Consider the following 18987-nt stretch of genomic DNA (forward strand, 5'->3'; position numbering starts at 1 on the left):
AAGTTTGTCCAACCACTCCCTGTAACGAGTTTAGTTTAGTTTAGTTTAGTTTAGAGATGCAGCGTGGAACCAGGCCCTGCGGCCCACCAAGCCCACTTCGACCAGTGATTACCCAGTCTACATTAGGGACTATTTATAGAAGCCAATTAACCTTCAAACCTGGGTGTTTTGGGAATGTAGGAGAAAACCAGAGCACCTAGAGAAAACCCACATGGCCACAGGAAGTATGTACAAACTCCATACAGAAAGCATCTATAGTCAGGATCAAACCCAGGTCTCTGATGCTAGTGTGTAGGATAGCGTTGGCGTATGGGATGATCGCTGGTCGGCATGGACTCGGTGGGCTGAAGAGTGTGTTTCCACGCTGGATTTCTAAAGCATCAGGCCAAAATCAAGTGTATTTACAGTAAAATGCATAGACATGAGGTTAGGTTAGAAAGGAGTGATGATAATGGGAACAGATATCCAGCTGGTCAAGTTTAGGGTTTACAAAATGCCAGACACAGTTTCATTCTGGAGACCCTTTCTCAATATCTATATGGTATGCATCTCCAATCTGCCAGCATGTTTCAGATATTACCTCTGCCTGCACTGAGTAGTTTAAATTGAATTCTCCATTCATATGGACTTCATACTAATTTATTACCCCTGGAAGTGGTCTTCACGGGAGACCTTACTGAGTGTCAGCCTTCAGCAGTACCTGAGCAATTCACCACTTTATTTCTCACCTCAAGCTGTCTGGAGAACCAGCTTCAGGACGCAGGTGACGGGTCAGGTGGAGACGAGAAAGTTCTTTCGCAATTACCTGCTGCGTTGCTTCATCGTGCCACATTAAACCTGTCAGGAATAAAGAGCGAAATGAATTGAAAATGTCATTATCCTGCCTCTCTTCTGCCAGAGTCGAACATCACTTTCCCAAATTTAGCTTTGCTTCTTAAAAAAGCTGAGCTTTTTTTTTTTTTTAAGTCAACCCATGTAACACCCAGATGATTACGCATTTTATACCAAAAGCCATGTAATAACATTGCAAGGTGTAGCAAGAATATCTATTTAACTATTTTGTGGCATGAACAGTGATCACCGGCAACGTTTCCTTGGCATTGAACACAGGGGCCGGGAGAGATTACTGATCAGAGCTCAACACAACCATCAATCATCTACTGCAAATCATCACCCTACAACTACTCATAACTTGCACAGGACCGACAAGATAGTAAAACCACCCCGAGATGTTTCAGAGAAACAGTCTGACAACATCTAGAGAAGATAACAGGAAGTGTCAATAAAATGTTTGACAAGGGCGATAGATACACCCCAGCGGTATGAATGTTGACTTCTGTAACTTCAGATAGCCTTTGCTTTCTCTCTCAATCCCCTCCCCCTTCCCAGTTCTCACCCCAGTCCTACTGTCTCCGCCTACATTCTATCTTTGTCCCGCCCCCTCCCCTCACATCAGTCTGAGGAAGGGTCTCAACCCGAAACGTCACCCATTCCTTCTCTCCAGAGATGCTGCCTGACCCGCTGAGTTACTCCAGCATTTTGTGTTTACCTAGATGGTAAGCGGGATATTGGAGGGGTGGAAGAGGGGTGTGGTAGGGGAACTCTGTGGTTCTGTCCCAGGCATCTGGAGACATTGCTATCAATGGGGAAAAAGGTATAGGAAATATATAGAAGGCCAAAATCGCAGGAGCCGGGAGCTCTGATAATTGGAGTAGTTTTAAAAGCTAAAGTAAGGTATGATCTCAAGAACAATTGGTATCAAACAACCTCTTTCACCTTGCAATATGTTCAAAGATTCTTTGGAGGAATGTTATTGACCAACATGGCATTGTGAGCCAGGTAAGAAGCACGAGGGTAACAGTTATGGGCTTGTTTTGATCAACAGAGGGAGGTGGTCCATGAGTGCATTTGAGTCAGTGAAGTCGACAATGATGGAGACACAGACCGGTTTCACAGCAATGGGTGAGTTGAGGCAAGGTTTGGTACAAAGCAATGTTGCACAGGTGGCAGTCCTGGTATGGATAAGTGATCAAAGCTCATCTCATACCAATCTTAGCTGTAAACACTCAGGTCCAGCCTTGTTTGACTCAGTGGTCAGGAAAGAGAGACAGTGACTGAAATGTAAAGCAATCGTTCATATAACACTGAGGACTAGGAAGCAGACACCCATTTGTCCCAAACCCCTGTGCCTGTGCATTACAGCGACAAGATATGAAATGAGTTGTGAGTGGATCTGACTTCTCATTCCAGCCGTGGGCTGAGCATAAAGTCCAGGATATTTCTTGAGTTTAGAAGTAGAAACAACAAACTGCAGGTGCTGGTTTATACCAAAGAGTGCTGGAGTAACTCAGCAGGTGAGGCAGCATCTCTGGAGAAAAGGGATATCCAGAGGATAATCCAGATTGATATGCACATTCTTGTGGCTGAATTACTGGTAAAACACAATCTGGTGCTATAACACCAGGATAAGCACTAAACCAAGAAAACCAAGCCCAAAGCCAAAGTAGTATCAATACTGCTTATACACACTTATGAAGTAGGACAATAAACCAACTCTAAATGCAATAATAAGCTATCTACATGTTAACAAGCATATAAAAACTGATCGTGTAGATGCAAGTTTATCATTGGGGTTATCAAGTGGTAGGGTTGCCAACTGTCCCGACATCCCGTATATTAGGCTAAATTGGTTTATCCCATATGGGACTGCCCTTGTCCCGTATTTGACTGCTACTACTCGGGTCGAGGGGACTATCGGGTCGGAGCGCCGCGTCCGGGCCCCGCCTCACCTGTCCCGACGTAGTGCAGCCCATATAGTGCAGCAGCAGCACCTATCCCGTGGCCCCTTCGGTCGGCAGCCCAGCCAGCTGTCCGACCTTCGGACCTTCGCTTACCGCAGCCCTCTTTCTCATGGCCGATCATTGGTTCAGTTGGATGGGGTGCCGGACTTTGCGCACGGCATCGCGCCGGCCAAAACTCCTCAGCTGGCGCGCCGGCTGGGCTTTGTGTGCAGTCCATTACCTGGGCCAACTCATCATTCACCCAGTCAATAGTCAGTCAATAAATTGCCATCGGGAATTTATCTCCTATTTTGACCTTTTGTCCCTTATTTGGGAGTGAGAAAGTTGGCAACCCTATCAAGTGGACTCCCTTCACTCGTGTTTTGTTGAGTTGGGCCCACAACGCCGTGTGAGGTGAGGCGTGAACGTGAGGTATAAGCTGAGTTCAGATCATTCTGGTACAATGCTTTCAATGATTCATTGTCCCATGAGTGAAGTGCAAACACACAGTGAAATTAGTTTCTTTCAAACAGTCCAGTACGGTATTGCCATAACTAAACACATCCCCGCTCAGCAAGTGTGCAGAAATACTCTGCTGATGCCGCTTGCAAGATGCGCCATATTTTAGTGCCATTCAGTCCGTACACAGTTGGTATGGGTAGTGCCCATTCCAGGCAAGCCCCAGGCTGCTGTTGGCCTCCAGTCACCTGGCCCATCGGCTTGAGTCTCCCAAATATTTTTGAAATGGGTAATCTGCTCAACGTGTACTCGGTGTCAAATCACTAGACAATGGATGCTTTTACTCTATGCATCTGTGAATCCATAAAAAGGTAGGCATCAGGAGCAGGAGCTGGCCACATGAACCATCGAGTCTGATGGGCATTTCAATCAAATTCAGATACCTCACTTAGTAGAGCTTTAGCAACAGATATAAGAGAATAGAGAGATTTTTTTTCTATAGAGGGACGTGGTCCAAACACAGGCAAATGAAACCAGCATTAATAGGCATCTTGGTTGGTATGGATGAGCGGATCTGAAGTGCCTTTTGCTGCGCTGTATATCTCTATGGTACTATGATTCTAGTTTAGAACTGTGACAGGGAAGCAGAGCTAAGGCAGTGTTTGGTGTCACCAGTGCACACAAGTCAATGGGACATGTGATATTTGTTTATTGCTGAGCACTGACCAGGAGGAAGAGCTCTCTCTATTCTACGGCATGGTGTGACTTATACCAGTAAACATTACTATCGAGACCCAAAGCGTCACCTATCCATGCTCTCCAGAGATGCTGCCGAACCCACTGAGTAGTTCCAGCCCTTTTGTGCCCTTTTGTGTAAACCAGCACCTGCAGTTCTTTGTTTCCACATCTGATCGTCACTCTGATTACAAAGATTCCTGCTGGATACTTGAAACCTGGCTGTTTAATTCCAACATCAGGGGACTTTACATAATAGTTCATTGTCATCATCTCACATCGTAAACATTGAAGGGAGATGTGCACAGCTTGCCTCAGTGTTGACTAGGATTGCTCTGCTCTGGGAACTTTGTGGATCAGACTGTATCCTGGCAAGGACGAAACTTATTATTTATCTATTCCAATCTTATATTCAACAAGCTTACCTTTATAAGCACAATCAATCCTTGAGGAAATTCACAGCGCGCTATGCAAATGCTTAGATTACCAATGTATCACATCCTAACTAATATCCATATTTACTTACAGTTGGCAGATTACATTAATAATCTCTGCTTTAATACCTCCGTACCATTTACCAAGTGAGATGCGGCAAATGAAATGTAATGTGGATGCTGAGTCAAACCTAAGATAATCATCTTGGCAGAGAAGGAAGCCATTCAGCCCATCAAGCCCATGTTGGCTCCTTGCAGATTAATCCTATCAGTCTCTTTCCCCACTGCCCTGACAATAATTTTCTCTTAAGAATCTATCAAATTCACTTTTGAAATCCCTGAGTGATGAATTTTCACAAGTCAGTGATTTTTTTTTATCATAACTGCTCTCTATGCAACAAAGTGGTCCTCACATGGTCCTTGTAATCTTTTCCCAAAACTTTACATTTCTGTTACTGGTTCCTGAACCATTCATAAATGGGAACAGCCTCCATCCATCTGCTTTGTCTAAACCAGTTGACCTCTATCAAATCTCCTCTTCACCTTCATCATTCCAAGACAAATAAGAGAAACATCTGAAGGCGAATCCTGGAGACAAAATCCTTCATTTCTGGGACAATTCAAGTTAATCTTTAGACAAATTGGGGAATTGAGTGTTCTAAAGATCAGGCGTGAATGTGGTGCTGAGACTAAAAGCACAGATTAGCCGTGATTTGATTCAATGGCGCATGTGACCTGCTCCTGATTCTTATAGATTCACAGATTCATAGAGTTATAGAATTACATTGCATGGCAACAGATCCTTCAGTTCAACTCAAGCAAACCAACCAAGATGTACACACAAGGAACTGCAAATACTGGTTTTCCAAAAAAAGACTGTAAGTGCTAATCGGGACCCTCATATTATTCTCTCATCAAGGATTCACACCACCCGGGTCATGCCCTCTTCTTGCTGCTGCCATCAGCCAAGAGGTGGGGTGGGAGATTGCAACCTTCACGTGGTCTGCCCTGTTTCGACGAATGCAATCGACCTGGTGTGCACAATCAAATAAGATCATAGAACAAGTTGTCCTACAACTTTAGGCTGTGCACGCCATACGCAAGAAGAAGAAGCCAAGAGGTGCAGAAACATGAAGTCCACACCACCAGGTTCACGAACAGCTACATTCCTACGACCATTAGGTTCTTGAATTGACCAATACAACTCTAATCCTTCCTCAGCAACAGAGTACTCGGAACCTCTTGCACTACTTGGTTTCTAATTAGTGCATTTTTGTACTGTTGTGTTGTTTTTTGCATAGTATTCTTCTCAGTCTCTTGTACAATTTATGTGTAATTTACCTGTATTTTATGTTTTTGTTTGTTGCCTGTGTCTCAGCGCCTGTGATGCTGTTGCAAGCAAGATTTTTGCTATACCTGTACCTCACTGTACTTGCGTATAGGACAATAAACTGCACCTGACTTGACATTTTTAACAGCATTGCTTATTATGTTAAGTTTGTTAATTTTATGTGATTGCTTCAACTATATTGCATGTTTACAAAATGTAAAATATTAATTGAAAAGTTTACTTTCATTTTCTGGTCCATGTGAAATAAAGTCATAGAGTCATACAGTGTGGAAACAGGCCCTTCGGCCCAACTTGCGCACACCGACCAATAGGTCCCAGCTACACTGACGTCACATGCCAGTGTTTGGCCCACAGCCCTCCAAACCGATCCCGCCCATGTACCTGTCTAACTGTTTCCTAAACATTGCGATAGTACCAGCAAAGTAACTGAAATCTTCAATGCATTTGGCTGTTCAGCTTGTTTGATGTCATTAATGCTGCAGGATACCAGGAATCTCTTTAAAAGGACACTGGAGGAGAGGAATCCCACATTACAGACCTTTGTGCACAACTCTCTTAGAAGTCAGTGTCATCTTCGCTGGCTGCATAAACGCGGGCAATGTTTGAACACTGAATGTTAAACTCTCACAGGCTCTGGTAAAGGCCAACATTGTTTTAAGCCATGCACTCTTCAGGCTTACAACTTGCCAAGCACACACAAACTCTGATAAAATTTAATTTGCAAGAAAACCTGTGGTGCGTCATGCTGAGTCCCAATGTTTTATTTGAGGGAGCCCAGATCGGAAAGTAAATTCCAAGCATTCACTGATTGCAAAGGACCTGTGAAGCTGTGGGAGATGAGTTAATGACTGCTGGCAGTGGAGTGTAGGAAGTGCTCCCCCCGCTGGCGGCGATTGAGTGGTGAATGCTACAGAGACTGAACATGCAAGGAAGCATCATTGCTCAATCTGGCTTTAGACTCTGGTGGCACGGTGGTGCAGCGGTAGAGTTGCTGCCTTACAGCGCTTGCAGCACTGGAGACTCGGGTTCGATCCTGACTACAGGTGCTGTCTGTATGTAGTTAGAACTTTCTCCCTGTGACCACGTGGGTTTTCTCAGAGATCTTCAGTTTCCTCCCACACTCCGAAGAAGTGCAGGTTTGTAGGTAAATGGGCTTCGTGTATTGTCATCTAGTAGGTGTAGGATATTGTTAATGTGCGGGGATCGCTGGTCGGTGTGGACTCCCTGGGCCGAGGTCCTGTTTCCACGCTGTATCTCTAAACTAAACGAAACTAAACTCGCGTTTCTATCTTCAAAATGGGCACAGGTAAATGCGAGGTCGTTTTGGAGTCCAAGATTCACAGAGAAAGCTCACACAGTGACAGGGCGTATGTGCAAAGTCCACAAGGGCAGCACTGGAGGTGAGGATTGCACATGGCCACTGGAGATATGAGGCAGCTGCTCTACCAACTACACCACTGTGTCACCCTGATGACAGACATTCGATGCTCAGTGCCATTTTGGCCTAAATCTGCGACTATGTCTTACCAGAGGGTGGTTGGAGTCTGGAATGTACAGTGGGAGGCAGATACACGCGGGTTGGCAATGCTAAACAGGTCTCGGGGGAAAGTTGGGGGGGTGTAGAATGTGCAGAATTGGGGAAAAGGCGAGTTGGGGAAGAGGGTGTTTGTTCTTCCAGCTGCAAACTAACTTGGTAATGGATTGATTACAAAACACTCAGCAGCAGGTCTGAACCGAATCGAGTACAATCCAGCCCAATATAGAAACGTAGAAAATTGGTGGAGGTGTAGGCCATTTGGCCCATCGAGCCAGCACAGCCATTCAACATGAACATGGCCGATCATCCAAAATCAGTACCCCGTTCCTGCTTTTTCCTCATATCCTTTGATACCGTATCTGTGCATTGTGTGGAATTATGAAGAGAAAAAAGCTCAAGTTTCTCATTTACTGCCAAAGAAGCACCAAGTCACATGGCGGTGACTTTGGCTCTGTGGCTAGAAAGCGAACCACAGGCAGGGAAGAAGGAAAGGCTTCACCATTCCAAGCAGAGGTGAGGTGGCAGCTGTATCCTCATCACCCTCTTGTGGATAAAGTCAAAGCCTGACAAAACAGCGGTCGGCAATCAAGTCCCATTTGTTTAGCGAATGTTCATATTTTTAATATTGTGAACTTTGTAGCTATTTTTATTGTATTAAAAAAATACACTCTCGGGAAAGCTTGAAAGCAAATGCATGCTCCAAGGATTCTGTGGAAATCGCTAACTTACTGCAGCAGTAATTTCCTGCATATATTAACTCTCTCCCAGCGACACTTGGCAAATATTAACTCAACCTTCATCATCAGCAGAGAATATCTTTGCACGTCCCACAGAACATTCTCTCAACCTTCTGTGATTGTTATCATGTGCCTGGAGAATACAACCCCAGGATTCTCTGCAAACCTCATAGAACTTTTAGGACGGCATGATGGCGCAGTGGTAGCGTTGCTGCCTCACAGCACCAGATACCCGGGTTTGACCCTGACTGCGCTTGCTGTCTGTACCGAGTTTGTACGTTCTCACTTTGACCACGTGGGTTTTCTCCGGGTGCTCCGTTTTTTCCCACACACCAAAGAGGTACAGGTTTATAGGATATTGACTTTGGTAAAATTGTAAAATTGTCTCTAGTGTGTACAATAGTGCTAGTGTACGGGTGATCGCTGACTCGGTGGGTAGAAGGGCCAGTATATAAAATGAGGAGAGGCATAGATATGGTAGATAGGCAGAACCTTAACTCCCTGGGGTGCAAATATCAAAGACTAGGGGAAAAATTAATAGGAGATGAGCAGAGCAAGTTTTTTACGTAGAGGGTGGTGGGTGCCTGGAGCGTGCTGCCAGGGGTGATGGTGGAAGCAGATGTGATAGTGGCATTTAAGAGGCTTTAGATAGGCACATTGAAATGCAGGGAATGGAGGGATATGAATCATATTTCTCAGTCAATTTATCAGTCAATTTAAGTAAGACTGCTCTTAGGGAGCGGCAGTGAGTGAGCGGCCTTGTGAGGGAAGTGCCCTGTGAGAAAAGTGTGAGTCTTTGGCTCGAGAGTCTTCGGAGAGGAGGCTGAGGAGAGGAGACTACGCAAAACACTGCAGAGGGAGAGACGAAAGAAGGAGATGTCAGGCAAGCTGATTCAGTGTGATGCTTGCAGTATGTGGGAGGTCAAGGACACCGCTAGTGCCTCTGGCTGCTACAAATGCGAAAAGTGCATCCAGGTAGAGCTCCTAAAGGGCCGTGTTGGGGAACTGGAGAAGCAAGTGGATGACCTCCGGTTTGTCCGAGAAACGGAGTCGTTCCTCGACAAGTCCTACAGTACGATTGTTACACCTAAGGTACTGGAAGAGAGAAGGTGGGAGACAGTGAGAACGGGAGGGAAGCATGGAATGCCAACGTCCCCGGGGGTTGTACCTCTTGTGAACAGGTTCACCCACTTAGAAGCTGTCGGGACAGAAGAGGTGTTTACACTGGGCGGCAGACTGGCTTGTGATGCAAATAGGGCTGTTGAGCCAAAACCAAAAAGGCCTAAGGCAGGCAACGCCATTGTAGTAGGAGACTCCATTGTGAGAGGTACGGACAGGGGTTTCTGCGGCAACAGACGGGATGCGAGGATGGTGTGCTGCCTTCCTGGTGCCAGGATCCAAGATGTCACGGACAGAGTGCAGAAAATCCTCAAGGGCGAAGGTGAACATCCGGAAGTGGTAGTGCATGTCGGCACAAACGATGTCGGAAAGAAGGGGATGAATATTCTGCAGCGTGACTTTAGCGAGCTCGGAAAAATGCTGAAAAGCAGGACCTCCAGGGTTGTTATCTCCGGTTTGCTTCCAGTTCCTCGTGCTGGCGAGAGCAGGAACAGGGAGATACGGGACCTGAACGTGTGGCTGAGGAACTGGTGCACGGGGCAGGGATTTAGATTCTTAGATCACTGGGATCTGTTTTGGGGTAAGGGGGAACTGTACAAAAGGGACGGATTGCATCTTAACAGGTGTGGGACCAGCATTCTGGCAGGCAGGTTTGCCACTGCTACACGGGTGGTTTTAAACTGAATAAGGGGGGTGGGGTGTCGAATGGGCTAGTGGAGGATGGAGTTAAAGGGAAAGGGTTTCTTAAATGTGTGAGCGTAGAGACAGAGGGGTGTAAAATGAGGGTAGAAGCAATAGGTAGCAAGGTGAAAAGTAAAAGTGGCAGGCCGGAAAATCCAGGGCAAAAATCAAAAAGGGCCACTTTTCAACAAAATTGTATAAGGGGTAAGAGTGTTGTAAAAACAAGCCTGAAGGCTTTGTGTCTCAATGCAAGGAGCATTCGTAATAAGGTGGATGAGTTGAATGTGCAGATAGCTATTAATGACTATGATATAGTTGGGATCACGGAGACATGGCTCCAGGGTGACCAAGGCTGGGAGCTGAACATCCAGGGATATTCAATATTCAGGAGGGATAGAGAGAAAGGAAAAGGAGGTGGGGTAGCGTTGCTGATTAGAGAGGAGATTAACGCAATGGAAAGGAAGGACATTAGTTTGCAGGATGTGGAATCGGTATGGGTAGAGCTGCGAAACACTAAGGGGCAGAAAACGCTGGTGGGTGTTGTGTACAGGCCACCTAACAGTAGTAGTGAAGTTGGAGATGGTATCAAACAGGAAATTAGAAATGCGTGCGACAAAGGCAAAACCGTTATAATGGGTGACTTCAATCTACATATAGATTGGGTGAATCAAATTGGCAGGGGTGCTGAGGAAGAAGATTTTTTGGAATGTATGCGGGATAGTTATCTAAATCAACATGTAGAGGAACCAACGAGAGAGCAGGCTATTTTAGACTGGATATTGAGTAATGAGGAAGGGTTAGTTAGCAGTCTTGTTGTACGTGCCCCCTTGGGCAAGAGTGACCATAATATGGTTGAGTTCTTCATTAGGATGGAGAGTGACATTGTTAATTCAGAAACAATGGTTCTGAACTTAAAGAAAGGTAACTTTGAGGGTATGAGACGTGAATTGGCCAAGATTGACTGGCAATTAATTCTAAAAGGGTTGACGGTGGATATGCAATGGAAGACATTTAAAGACTGCATGGATGAACTACAAAATTGTTCATCCCAGTTTGGCAAAAGAATAAATCAGGGAAGGTAGTGCATCCGTGGATAACAAGGGAAATCAGGGATAGTATCAAAGCGAAGGATGATGCGTACAAATTAGCCAGAAAAAGCAGCATACCGGAGGACTGGGAGAAATTCAGAGACCAGCAGAGGAGGACAAAGGGCTTAATTAGGAAAGGAAAAATAGATTATGAAAGAAAACTGGCAGGGAACATAAAAACTGACTGCAAAAGTTTTTATAGATATGTGAAAAGAAAGAGATTAGTTAAAACAAATGTAGGTCCCTTGCAGTCAGAAACGGGTGAGTTGATCATGGGGAACAAGGATATGGCGGACCAATTGAATAACTATTTTGGTTCCGTCTTCACTAAGGAAGACATAAATAATCTGCCGGAAATAGCAGGGGACCGCGGGTCAAAGGAGTTGGAGGAATTGAGTGAAATCCAGGTTAGCCGGGAAGTGGTGTTGGGTAAATTAAATGGATTAAAGGCCGATAAATCCCCAGGGCCAGATAGGCTGCATCCCAGAGTACTTAAGGAAGTAGCTCCAGAAATAGTGGATGCATTAGTAATAATCTTTCAAAACTCTTTAGATTCTGGAGTAGTTCCTGAGGATTGGCGGGTAGCAAACGTAACCCCACTTTTTAAGAAGGGAGGGAGAGAGAAAACGGGGAATTACAGACCAGTTAGTCTAACATCGGTAGTGGGGAAACTGCTAGAGTCAGTTATTAAAGATGGGATAGCAGCACATTTGGAAAGTGGTGAAATCATTGGACAAAGTCAGCATGGATTTACAAAAGGTAAATCATGTCTGACGAATCTTATAGAATTTTTCGAGGATGTAACTAGTAGCGTGGATAGGGGAGAACCAGTGGATGTGGTGTATCTGGACTTCCAGAAGGCTTTCGACAAGGTCCCACATAAGAGATTAGTTTACAAACTTAAAGCACACGGCATTGGGGGTTCAGTATTGATGTGGATAGAGAACTGGCTGGCAAACAGGAAGCAAAGAGTAGGAGTAAACGGGTCCTTTTCACAATGGCAGGCAGTGACTAGTGGGGTACCGCAAGGCTCAGTGCTGGGACCCCAGCTATTTACAATATATATCAATGATCTGGATGAGGGAATTGAAGGCAATATCTCCAAGTTTGCGGATGACACTAAGCTGGGGGGCAGTGTTAGCTGTGAGGAGGATGCTAGGAGACTGCAAGGTGACTTGGATAGGCTGGGTGAGTGGGCAAATGTTTGGCAGATGCAGTATAATGTGGATAAATGTGAGGTTATCCATTTTGGTGGCAAAAACAGGAAAGCAGACTATTATCTAAATGGTGGCCGACTAGGAAAAGGGGAGATGCAGCGAGACCTGGGGGTCATGGTACACCAGTCATTGAAAGTGGGCATGCAGGTGCAGCAGGCAGTGAAGAAAGCGAATGGTATGTTAGCTTTCATAGCAAAAGGATTTGAGTATAGGAGCAGCGAGGTTCTACTGCAGTTGTACAGGGTCTTGGTGAGACCACACCTGGAGTATTGCGTACAGTTTTGGTCTCCAAATCTGAGGAAGGACATTATTGCCATAGAGGGAGTGCAGAGAAGGTTCACCAGACTGATTCCTGGGATGTCAGGACTGTCTTATGAAGAAAGACTGGATAGACTTGGTTTATACTCTCTAGAATTTAGGAGATTGAGAGGGGATCTTATAGAAACTTACAAAATTCTTAAGGGGTTGGACAGGCTAGATGCAGGAAGATTGCTCCCGATGTTGGGGAAGTCCAGGACAAGGGGTCACAGTTTAAGGATAAGGGGGAAATCCTTTAAAACCGAGATGAGAAGAACTTTTTTCACACAGAGAGTGGTGAATCTCTGGAACTCCCTGCCACAGAGGGTAGTCGAGGCCAGTTCATTGGCTATATTTAAGAGGGAGTTAGATGTGGCCCTTGTGGCTAAGGGGATCAGAGGGTATGGAGAGAAGGCAGGTACGGGATACTGAGTTGGATGATCAGCCATGATCATATTGAATGGCGGTGCAGGCTCGAAGGGCCGAATGGCCTACTCCTGCACCTAATTTCTATGTTTCTATGTTTCTATATGCAGGCACTAGATATTAGTTTATTTCGACGTCACATTAGGCATGGACATGGTGGGCTGAACGGCTTGTTTCTGCATTGTACTTTTCTATATGAATCTAATTCTACATATGTAAACCTCCATCAACTCTCAGGGATTCTGGGCAAGTATTCCCTCTCAGAGAGGGATCTGTATTTATGATGGTTAACATTTGATAAGCATTTGACGGCACTGGGCCTGTACTCGCTGGAGTTTAGAAGGATGAGGGGCTCCTCATTGAAACTTACTGAAAAATGAAAGGCCTGGATAGAGTGGATGTGGAGAGGATGTTTCCATTAGTGGGAGTGTCTAGGACCAGGGGCCATAGCCTCAGAATAAAAGGACGTACCTTTAGAAAGGAGATGAGGTGGAATTCCTTTAATCAGAGAGTGGTGAATCTGTGAAATTCATTGCCACAAAAGGCTGTGCGGGCCATCAATGGATATTTTTAAGGTGGACTTTGATAGATTGTTGATTAGTACGTGTGTCAGGGATTGTGGGGAGAAGGCAGGAGAATGGGGTTGAGAGGGAAAGATATATCAACCATAGAAACATAGAAAATAGGTGCAGGAGTAGGCCGTTCGGCCCTTCAAGCCTGCACCGCCATTCAATATGATCATGGCTGATCATCCAACTCAGTATCCTGTACCAGCCTTCTCTCCATACTCCCTGATCCCTTTAGCCACAAGGGCCACATCTAACTCCCTCTTAAATATAGCCAATGAACTGGCCTCAACTACCTTCTGTGGCAGAGAATTCCAGAGATTCACCACTCTCTGTGTGAAAAATGTTTTCCTCATCTCGGTCCTAAATGATTTCCCCCTTATCCTTAAACTGTGACCCCTTGTTCTGGACTTCCCCAACATCGGGAACAATCTTCCTGCATCTAGCCTGTCCAACCCCTTAAGAATTTTGTAAGTTTCTATAAGATCCCCCCTCAATCTAAATTCTAGCGAGTACAAGCCGAGTCTATCCAGTCTTTCTTCATGTGAAAGTCCTGACATCCCCATAATTCAACCATGATTGAATGGCGGAGTAGACTCGATGGATCAAATGGCCTATTTCTGCTCCTATAACTTATGAACATGTATTCTTTCCAAAGATGATGTCAGCTGTAGCACAATAGTGGAAGGTGTTTTTGAAAGCAGATGGAGCCATTGGGGAGGGATGTTCTCTATGAGCTGGTCAATCATATATTAGCCAATCTGTCACCGCCAACTTCATGCATTCTTAATTTGTGCTGAAGTGGTACTTCTGAAGATCCAAAAACTTTAAGTCATCATCAGTTCTCCTTTACCCATCTTGCATGTTATGTGGTCAAAGTATTGCATCAAACATGACCTCTTTCATTCCTCTACTTTGATGCTGCATTCTTGTCTTTTGATTTTTATAAATGTGCGGCTCTGACCTCCTCTGATAATGGGTTCCAGGATTCTCCCAATGACAGGCGTTGGGCTAACCACTCTACAGTTTCCTGCTTTCTTGAATATTGGTGTTGCATTTGAAGATTTCCAATAATCTGGGACTTCTCCCAAATCCAAGGAATTTTAGTAAATTACAACCAACTCAACCCCTACTTCCTTTGAGAGGGCAAGCCACCAGGTCCAGGCGTATTGTCAATCTTTTCACCCTTCTGAATTTTGTTTTTCCATTGTTTTCCAAGTTCCTCTCTGCCTCTGGTCATTTCATTATCTATTATAAAATAAAGACACAAAGAGCTGGAGTAGCCCAGAGGGTCAGCCAGCATCATCTGACCTACTGAGTTACTCCAGCACTTTGTGTCCTTTTTTGCATCTGCAGTTCCTTGTGTCCTCATTACCTATTATTATTGGAATGTCTTTGGTGTCCTTTACCACTTAATTACCTAAGGTAATTAAGTGGAATCTTTGGCTATTATTAATTCCCAAAAATTACCCTTTAAGGAACCAACCTTTGCTTTAACTATCTTCATATACCAAACAAAAGTTCTTACTATATTATTTTAAATAATTTTCTAGTTTACTCTCATGCCCTAAGTTCTTCCTCAACACAACAGTTTTTAACTATCCATCGCTGATTTCTGAAAAAGTCCCATTCCACTATTTTTTGCAAAATTAACTTCCAATTTAATGCTATCCCTAAATTCTTTGGTTAGCCATCGATGGTGCATTTTTATTGTAGAACTGAGTGGGCTATTTTCTTCTCGGTGAGTGTTTAAATATATCCTTAAATATTTTGGGCAGCTAAATGAATAAATGAATGAATACGTTTATTAGCTAAGTATTAACATACAAGGAATTTGCCTTGGTGCTCCGCCCACAAGTGACAACATGACATACAGTGACAGTTAGCAATGACACATAAAACATGAAACATGAATAATAAAACATTATTGATTAAACATGTGAATTAAATAAAATACCAGAGCAAAATGAGGCTACAGATTTTTGGTTACTGAGTAGAGCTACTACTCGTGGGAAAAAAGCTGTTTGTATATCTGGCTGTGGCAGCTTTGACAGTCTGGAGTCGCCTTCCAGAGGGAAGTAATTGTGGCCAGGGTGAGAGGGGTCAGAGATGATCTTACCCGCTCGGTTCCTGGCCCTTGCAGTGTATAGTTCGTCCATGGAGGGAATGGTACGGGTCTCAATTGCCAGTTTTGAACCCCATATCTGGTGCTGGCTTTGGAGAGGGTCCAGAGGAGATGTACGAGAATTATGCCAGGAATGGTTGGGTTAACATATGATGAGCGTTTGAAGGCGCAGGGCCTGTACTCGCTGGTGTTCAGAAGCATGGATACCTCATTGAAACTTACCGGACAGTGAACGGTATGGATTGAGTGGATGTGCAGAAGATTTTTAAGAGTAGGAGAGTCTAGAAGCCAAAGCCTCAGAATATAGGATGTATCTTTAGAAAGGCATTGAGAAGGGATTTCTTTAGTCTGAGAGTGGTGAATCTGTGGAATTCATTGCCACAGACGGCTGTGGAGGCCAAGTCAAAGGGTGTTTTTAAGGCGGGGATTGCCAGATTCGTGATTAATAAGGGTGTTAGGGTTTATGGGGCGAAGGAAGGAGAATGGGGTTGAGAGAGAAAGATTGATCAGCCATGATTGAATGGCGGAGTAGCCTTGATGGGCTGGATATCCTTATTCTGCTCCTATAACTTATGAACTTGTGTTATCATTACTGACTGACCCTTCAATCTATGTTCCTAGACTACATTTGACTCCTCCAGAAATCACAGTGCTTTTCTGTCTCTGGGCACTTCATGAACCCAGTTAATGAGGCTACTAGATGAAGGGGGGGGGGGGGAATCAAGGGAGTTATTGGAAGCACCGTTCCAATAATGCCAGCTCAAGATATTTCTCTCCACAGATGCTGCCTGGCTTATTGAGTTCATCCAGCAATTTGCTGCAGTCTTTTGCACCAGTATTAGCTTATCAGCTATAGATACAAAGTGCTGGAGTAACTCAGCAGTTCAGGCAGCATCTCCGGAGAACATGGATAGGAAACCATTCAGTCTAAAGAAGGGTTCAGCCCAGAAACGTCATGTATCCGTGTTCTCCGCTGGAGCATTCTTCAGTGGGCGCTGGTCCAAAAGATCACCCATTATTTCCCCAGAGATGCTGCCCGATCCGCTGAGTTACTCCAGCATTTTGTGTCTATCTTTGGTATAAACCAGCATCTGCATTTCCTTGTTTCTACACTTAGTTTGTCATCTCTTTGCCTTCATCTGTAATATGCTAAAGGATCACTAGATGGCAGTTGACATCCACCAGCAAGATTTCACAATGACAACTTTTAAATTTGTTAAAAGAATATTTCAATTTTTAAGTTGTGTTTGCGCACCCTGTTAAAAAAGATACCTTCAGTAGGATTGAATCAGGAGAAATGCATTAAATCTACACCTCAGATAAACAGAAAGTCGCCACAGTACGTATAATCAGCTCTGGGAACTCACTGGTATATCATGTGCTATCTAATGGGCCTGTCCCACTTTGGCGACTTTTTAGGCGATTGCAGGAGACTATGCAGTCGTCACATGGTCGGTCGGCACATGTTCGCAGTTGGTTGCCGGGGAGTCGTCTTCATGGTCGTGAGTAGTTCCAGCATTTTGGGAACTAGGCGCGGCCTCATTATGGTCGCCGCAAATTTTTCAACATGTTGAAAACTTAGCGGCGACCAGAATGAAGCCGCCATGGAGAGTAACGAGAATTCTCGTGCCGCAGGTGCAGTGGTAATGGGTTGCCAGGAGGTCGAGGGTTGTCGTAGGTTCTTATAGGTTGTAGCCGGTGCTGACCGGTGAATTTCATTGGCTCATTGGGGGGAAAAAACGTAAGCAATAGTTTTCAGAACCAAGGATAACTGACCGGTATTCAGGGGCGGAAATTCTGGGGGGTACGTGCTTTGAGAGGTGGGGGACGATCCCCCCATGTTTTGTCATCCGGACTTTATCAGCCGCTTTCTAAGGGCTGAATCGGCCCATTCGCGGGGCCTTTCAGCGCCCGTCGCGGCTTAAAATCAAACTGCTGCATCTAGGCAATCTAGGCTTCCGATGGAAGACCCCGTGAACGGGCCGATTCAAGCCCCACGGCCGAAACCTCGCATGAATGCATCTTGCTCTCTCCTCCAAGCCCAGCGCGCCGCTTGACTCGGGGGTGATTCGGTACAGCGCCCGATGAGCAGACGGAACCGGGACCGGGTCACCGCCTGGGATGCGGTTCTCTATCTGGAAGGCGGAGGGTCTGCAGACTCGATGGGAAATTAAAGGGCCTGTCCCACTTATGCAATTTTTTTCGGCGACTGCCGGCACCCGTCATTAATTACCGTCCACAGGGCCCATGGCTGAAGCCACTGAAGCCTCGCCTGTGTGTGTGTGTGTGTGTGTGTGAGTGTGTGTGTGTGTGTGTGAGTGTGAGTGTGAGTGTGTGTGTGTGTGTGTGAGTGTGAGTGTGTGTGTGTGTGTGAGTGTGTGTGTGTGTGTGTGTGTGTGTGTGTGTGTGTGTGAGTGTGTGTGTGTGTGTGTGTGCGTGTGTGTGTGTGTGTGTGTGTGTGTGTGTGTGTGTGTGTGCGCGTGTGTTTGTGTGAGTGTGCGCATGCGCGCGCAGCCGTCAAGAAATTGTGTCCCCCCCCCATGTTTTGATGCCGATTTCCGAGCCTGATGTTAATGTCCACCGAGCTTCACAACCGTGTATCTCTGGCTTCTTAAAAGTTGTCTCCACTCCTTCTCTCCCCTTCTCCCCCCTCTCCCCCCCCCCCCTCGTATAAAGGTAGTGACCCTTCCCGTACACTGTGCTTTCACCGTCTTAATTACTGTGCCAACCTTCCTGTTCATCGCGGTGAGTGTCTCTATCACCTTGGCTTTGCACCATGTGAATTTCACTCAGACAGTACTCCGCCCACTTGCCCTGTCCCCGCCTGCGATGTGTGTTCCACTCTGACAGTCGCCTGAAAAATCGCCTGTGGGACAGGCCCAGAACGACACAGCCACTGTTTACAAGGACATTGGGGTATAACTTAGAACAGCATCGTTCACTCTGAGTTTGGAGGCTCAAGTGTGTTCGGCTACCAGAGTGTTAGTGCATGGGCAGGGAAGTTTGGACAGGGGAGACTAGGGCCAGGGTAGACTAGGATCAGGGCAGAGAGAACATGGAGAGTGGATAGGGGAGTGTGGATAGGGGAGAGTGGACACGGGAGTGAAAGGGGAGCATGGACAGGGGAGAGTGCACAGCGAGAGCGGACAGGAAATAGTTGATGAGAAGAGTGGACAGGGGTGCAGTGAACATGGAGAATGGACAGAGGGAGAGTGGACCTTGGGTAAGGTTAGTCAGGGAAGAGAGGCTTTTGGTGTGACCGGGGAGAATGGCAATGGGTGGGATTCAACATGGGTGGTAGCAGGAACTGAGAGCAGCACAGAGTGAGGTGCAACAACGGGAGGACATTAGTGTTGGAATAGTTGGGAAAGCTTGGCTCTCTGCAATGCCTTGTAAAGAGGCTATGACACTGTGGAGTGAGGCAGCACGTATAAA

At 45.6% G+C, this 18987-nt stretch overlaps 1 protein-coding gene across 2 annotated transcripts in view; it reads right to left on the reverse strand.

Annotated features, from left to right (window-relative positions):
* The window catches only part of ptprn2 (protein tyrosine phosphatase receptor type N2), a 761696-nt gene that overhangs the window by 518157 nt on the left and 224552 nt on the right, over window positions 1–18987 (reverse strand). For both annotated transcript variants that reach the window (XM_033044535.1, XM_033044525.1), the window contains exon 4: window positions 729–837. In XM_033044535.1, coding sequence (XP_032900426.1) covers window positions 729–837 — 109 coding nt within the window. The remainder of the gene's footprint in view (window positions 1–728; window positions 838–18987) is intronic.

Source organism: Amblyraja radiata, chromosome 2 (genome assembly GCF_010909765.2).
Source record: "Amblyraja radiata isolate CabotCenter1 chromosome 2, sAmbRad1.1.pri, whole genome shotgun sequence".
NCBI lineage: Eukaryota > Metazoa > Chordata > Chondrichthyes > Rajiformes > Rajidae > Amblyraja > Amblyraja radiata.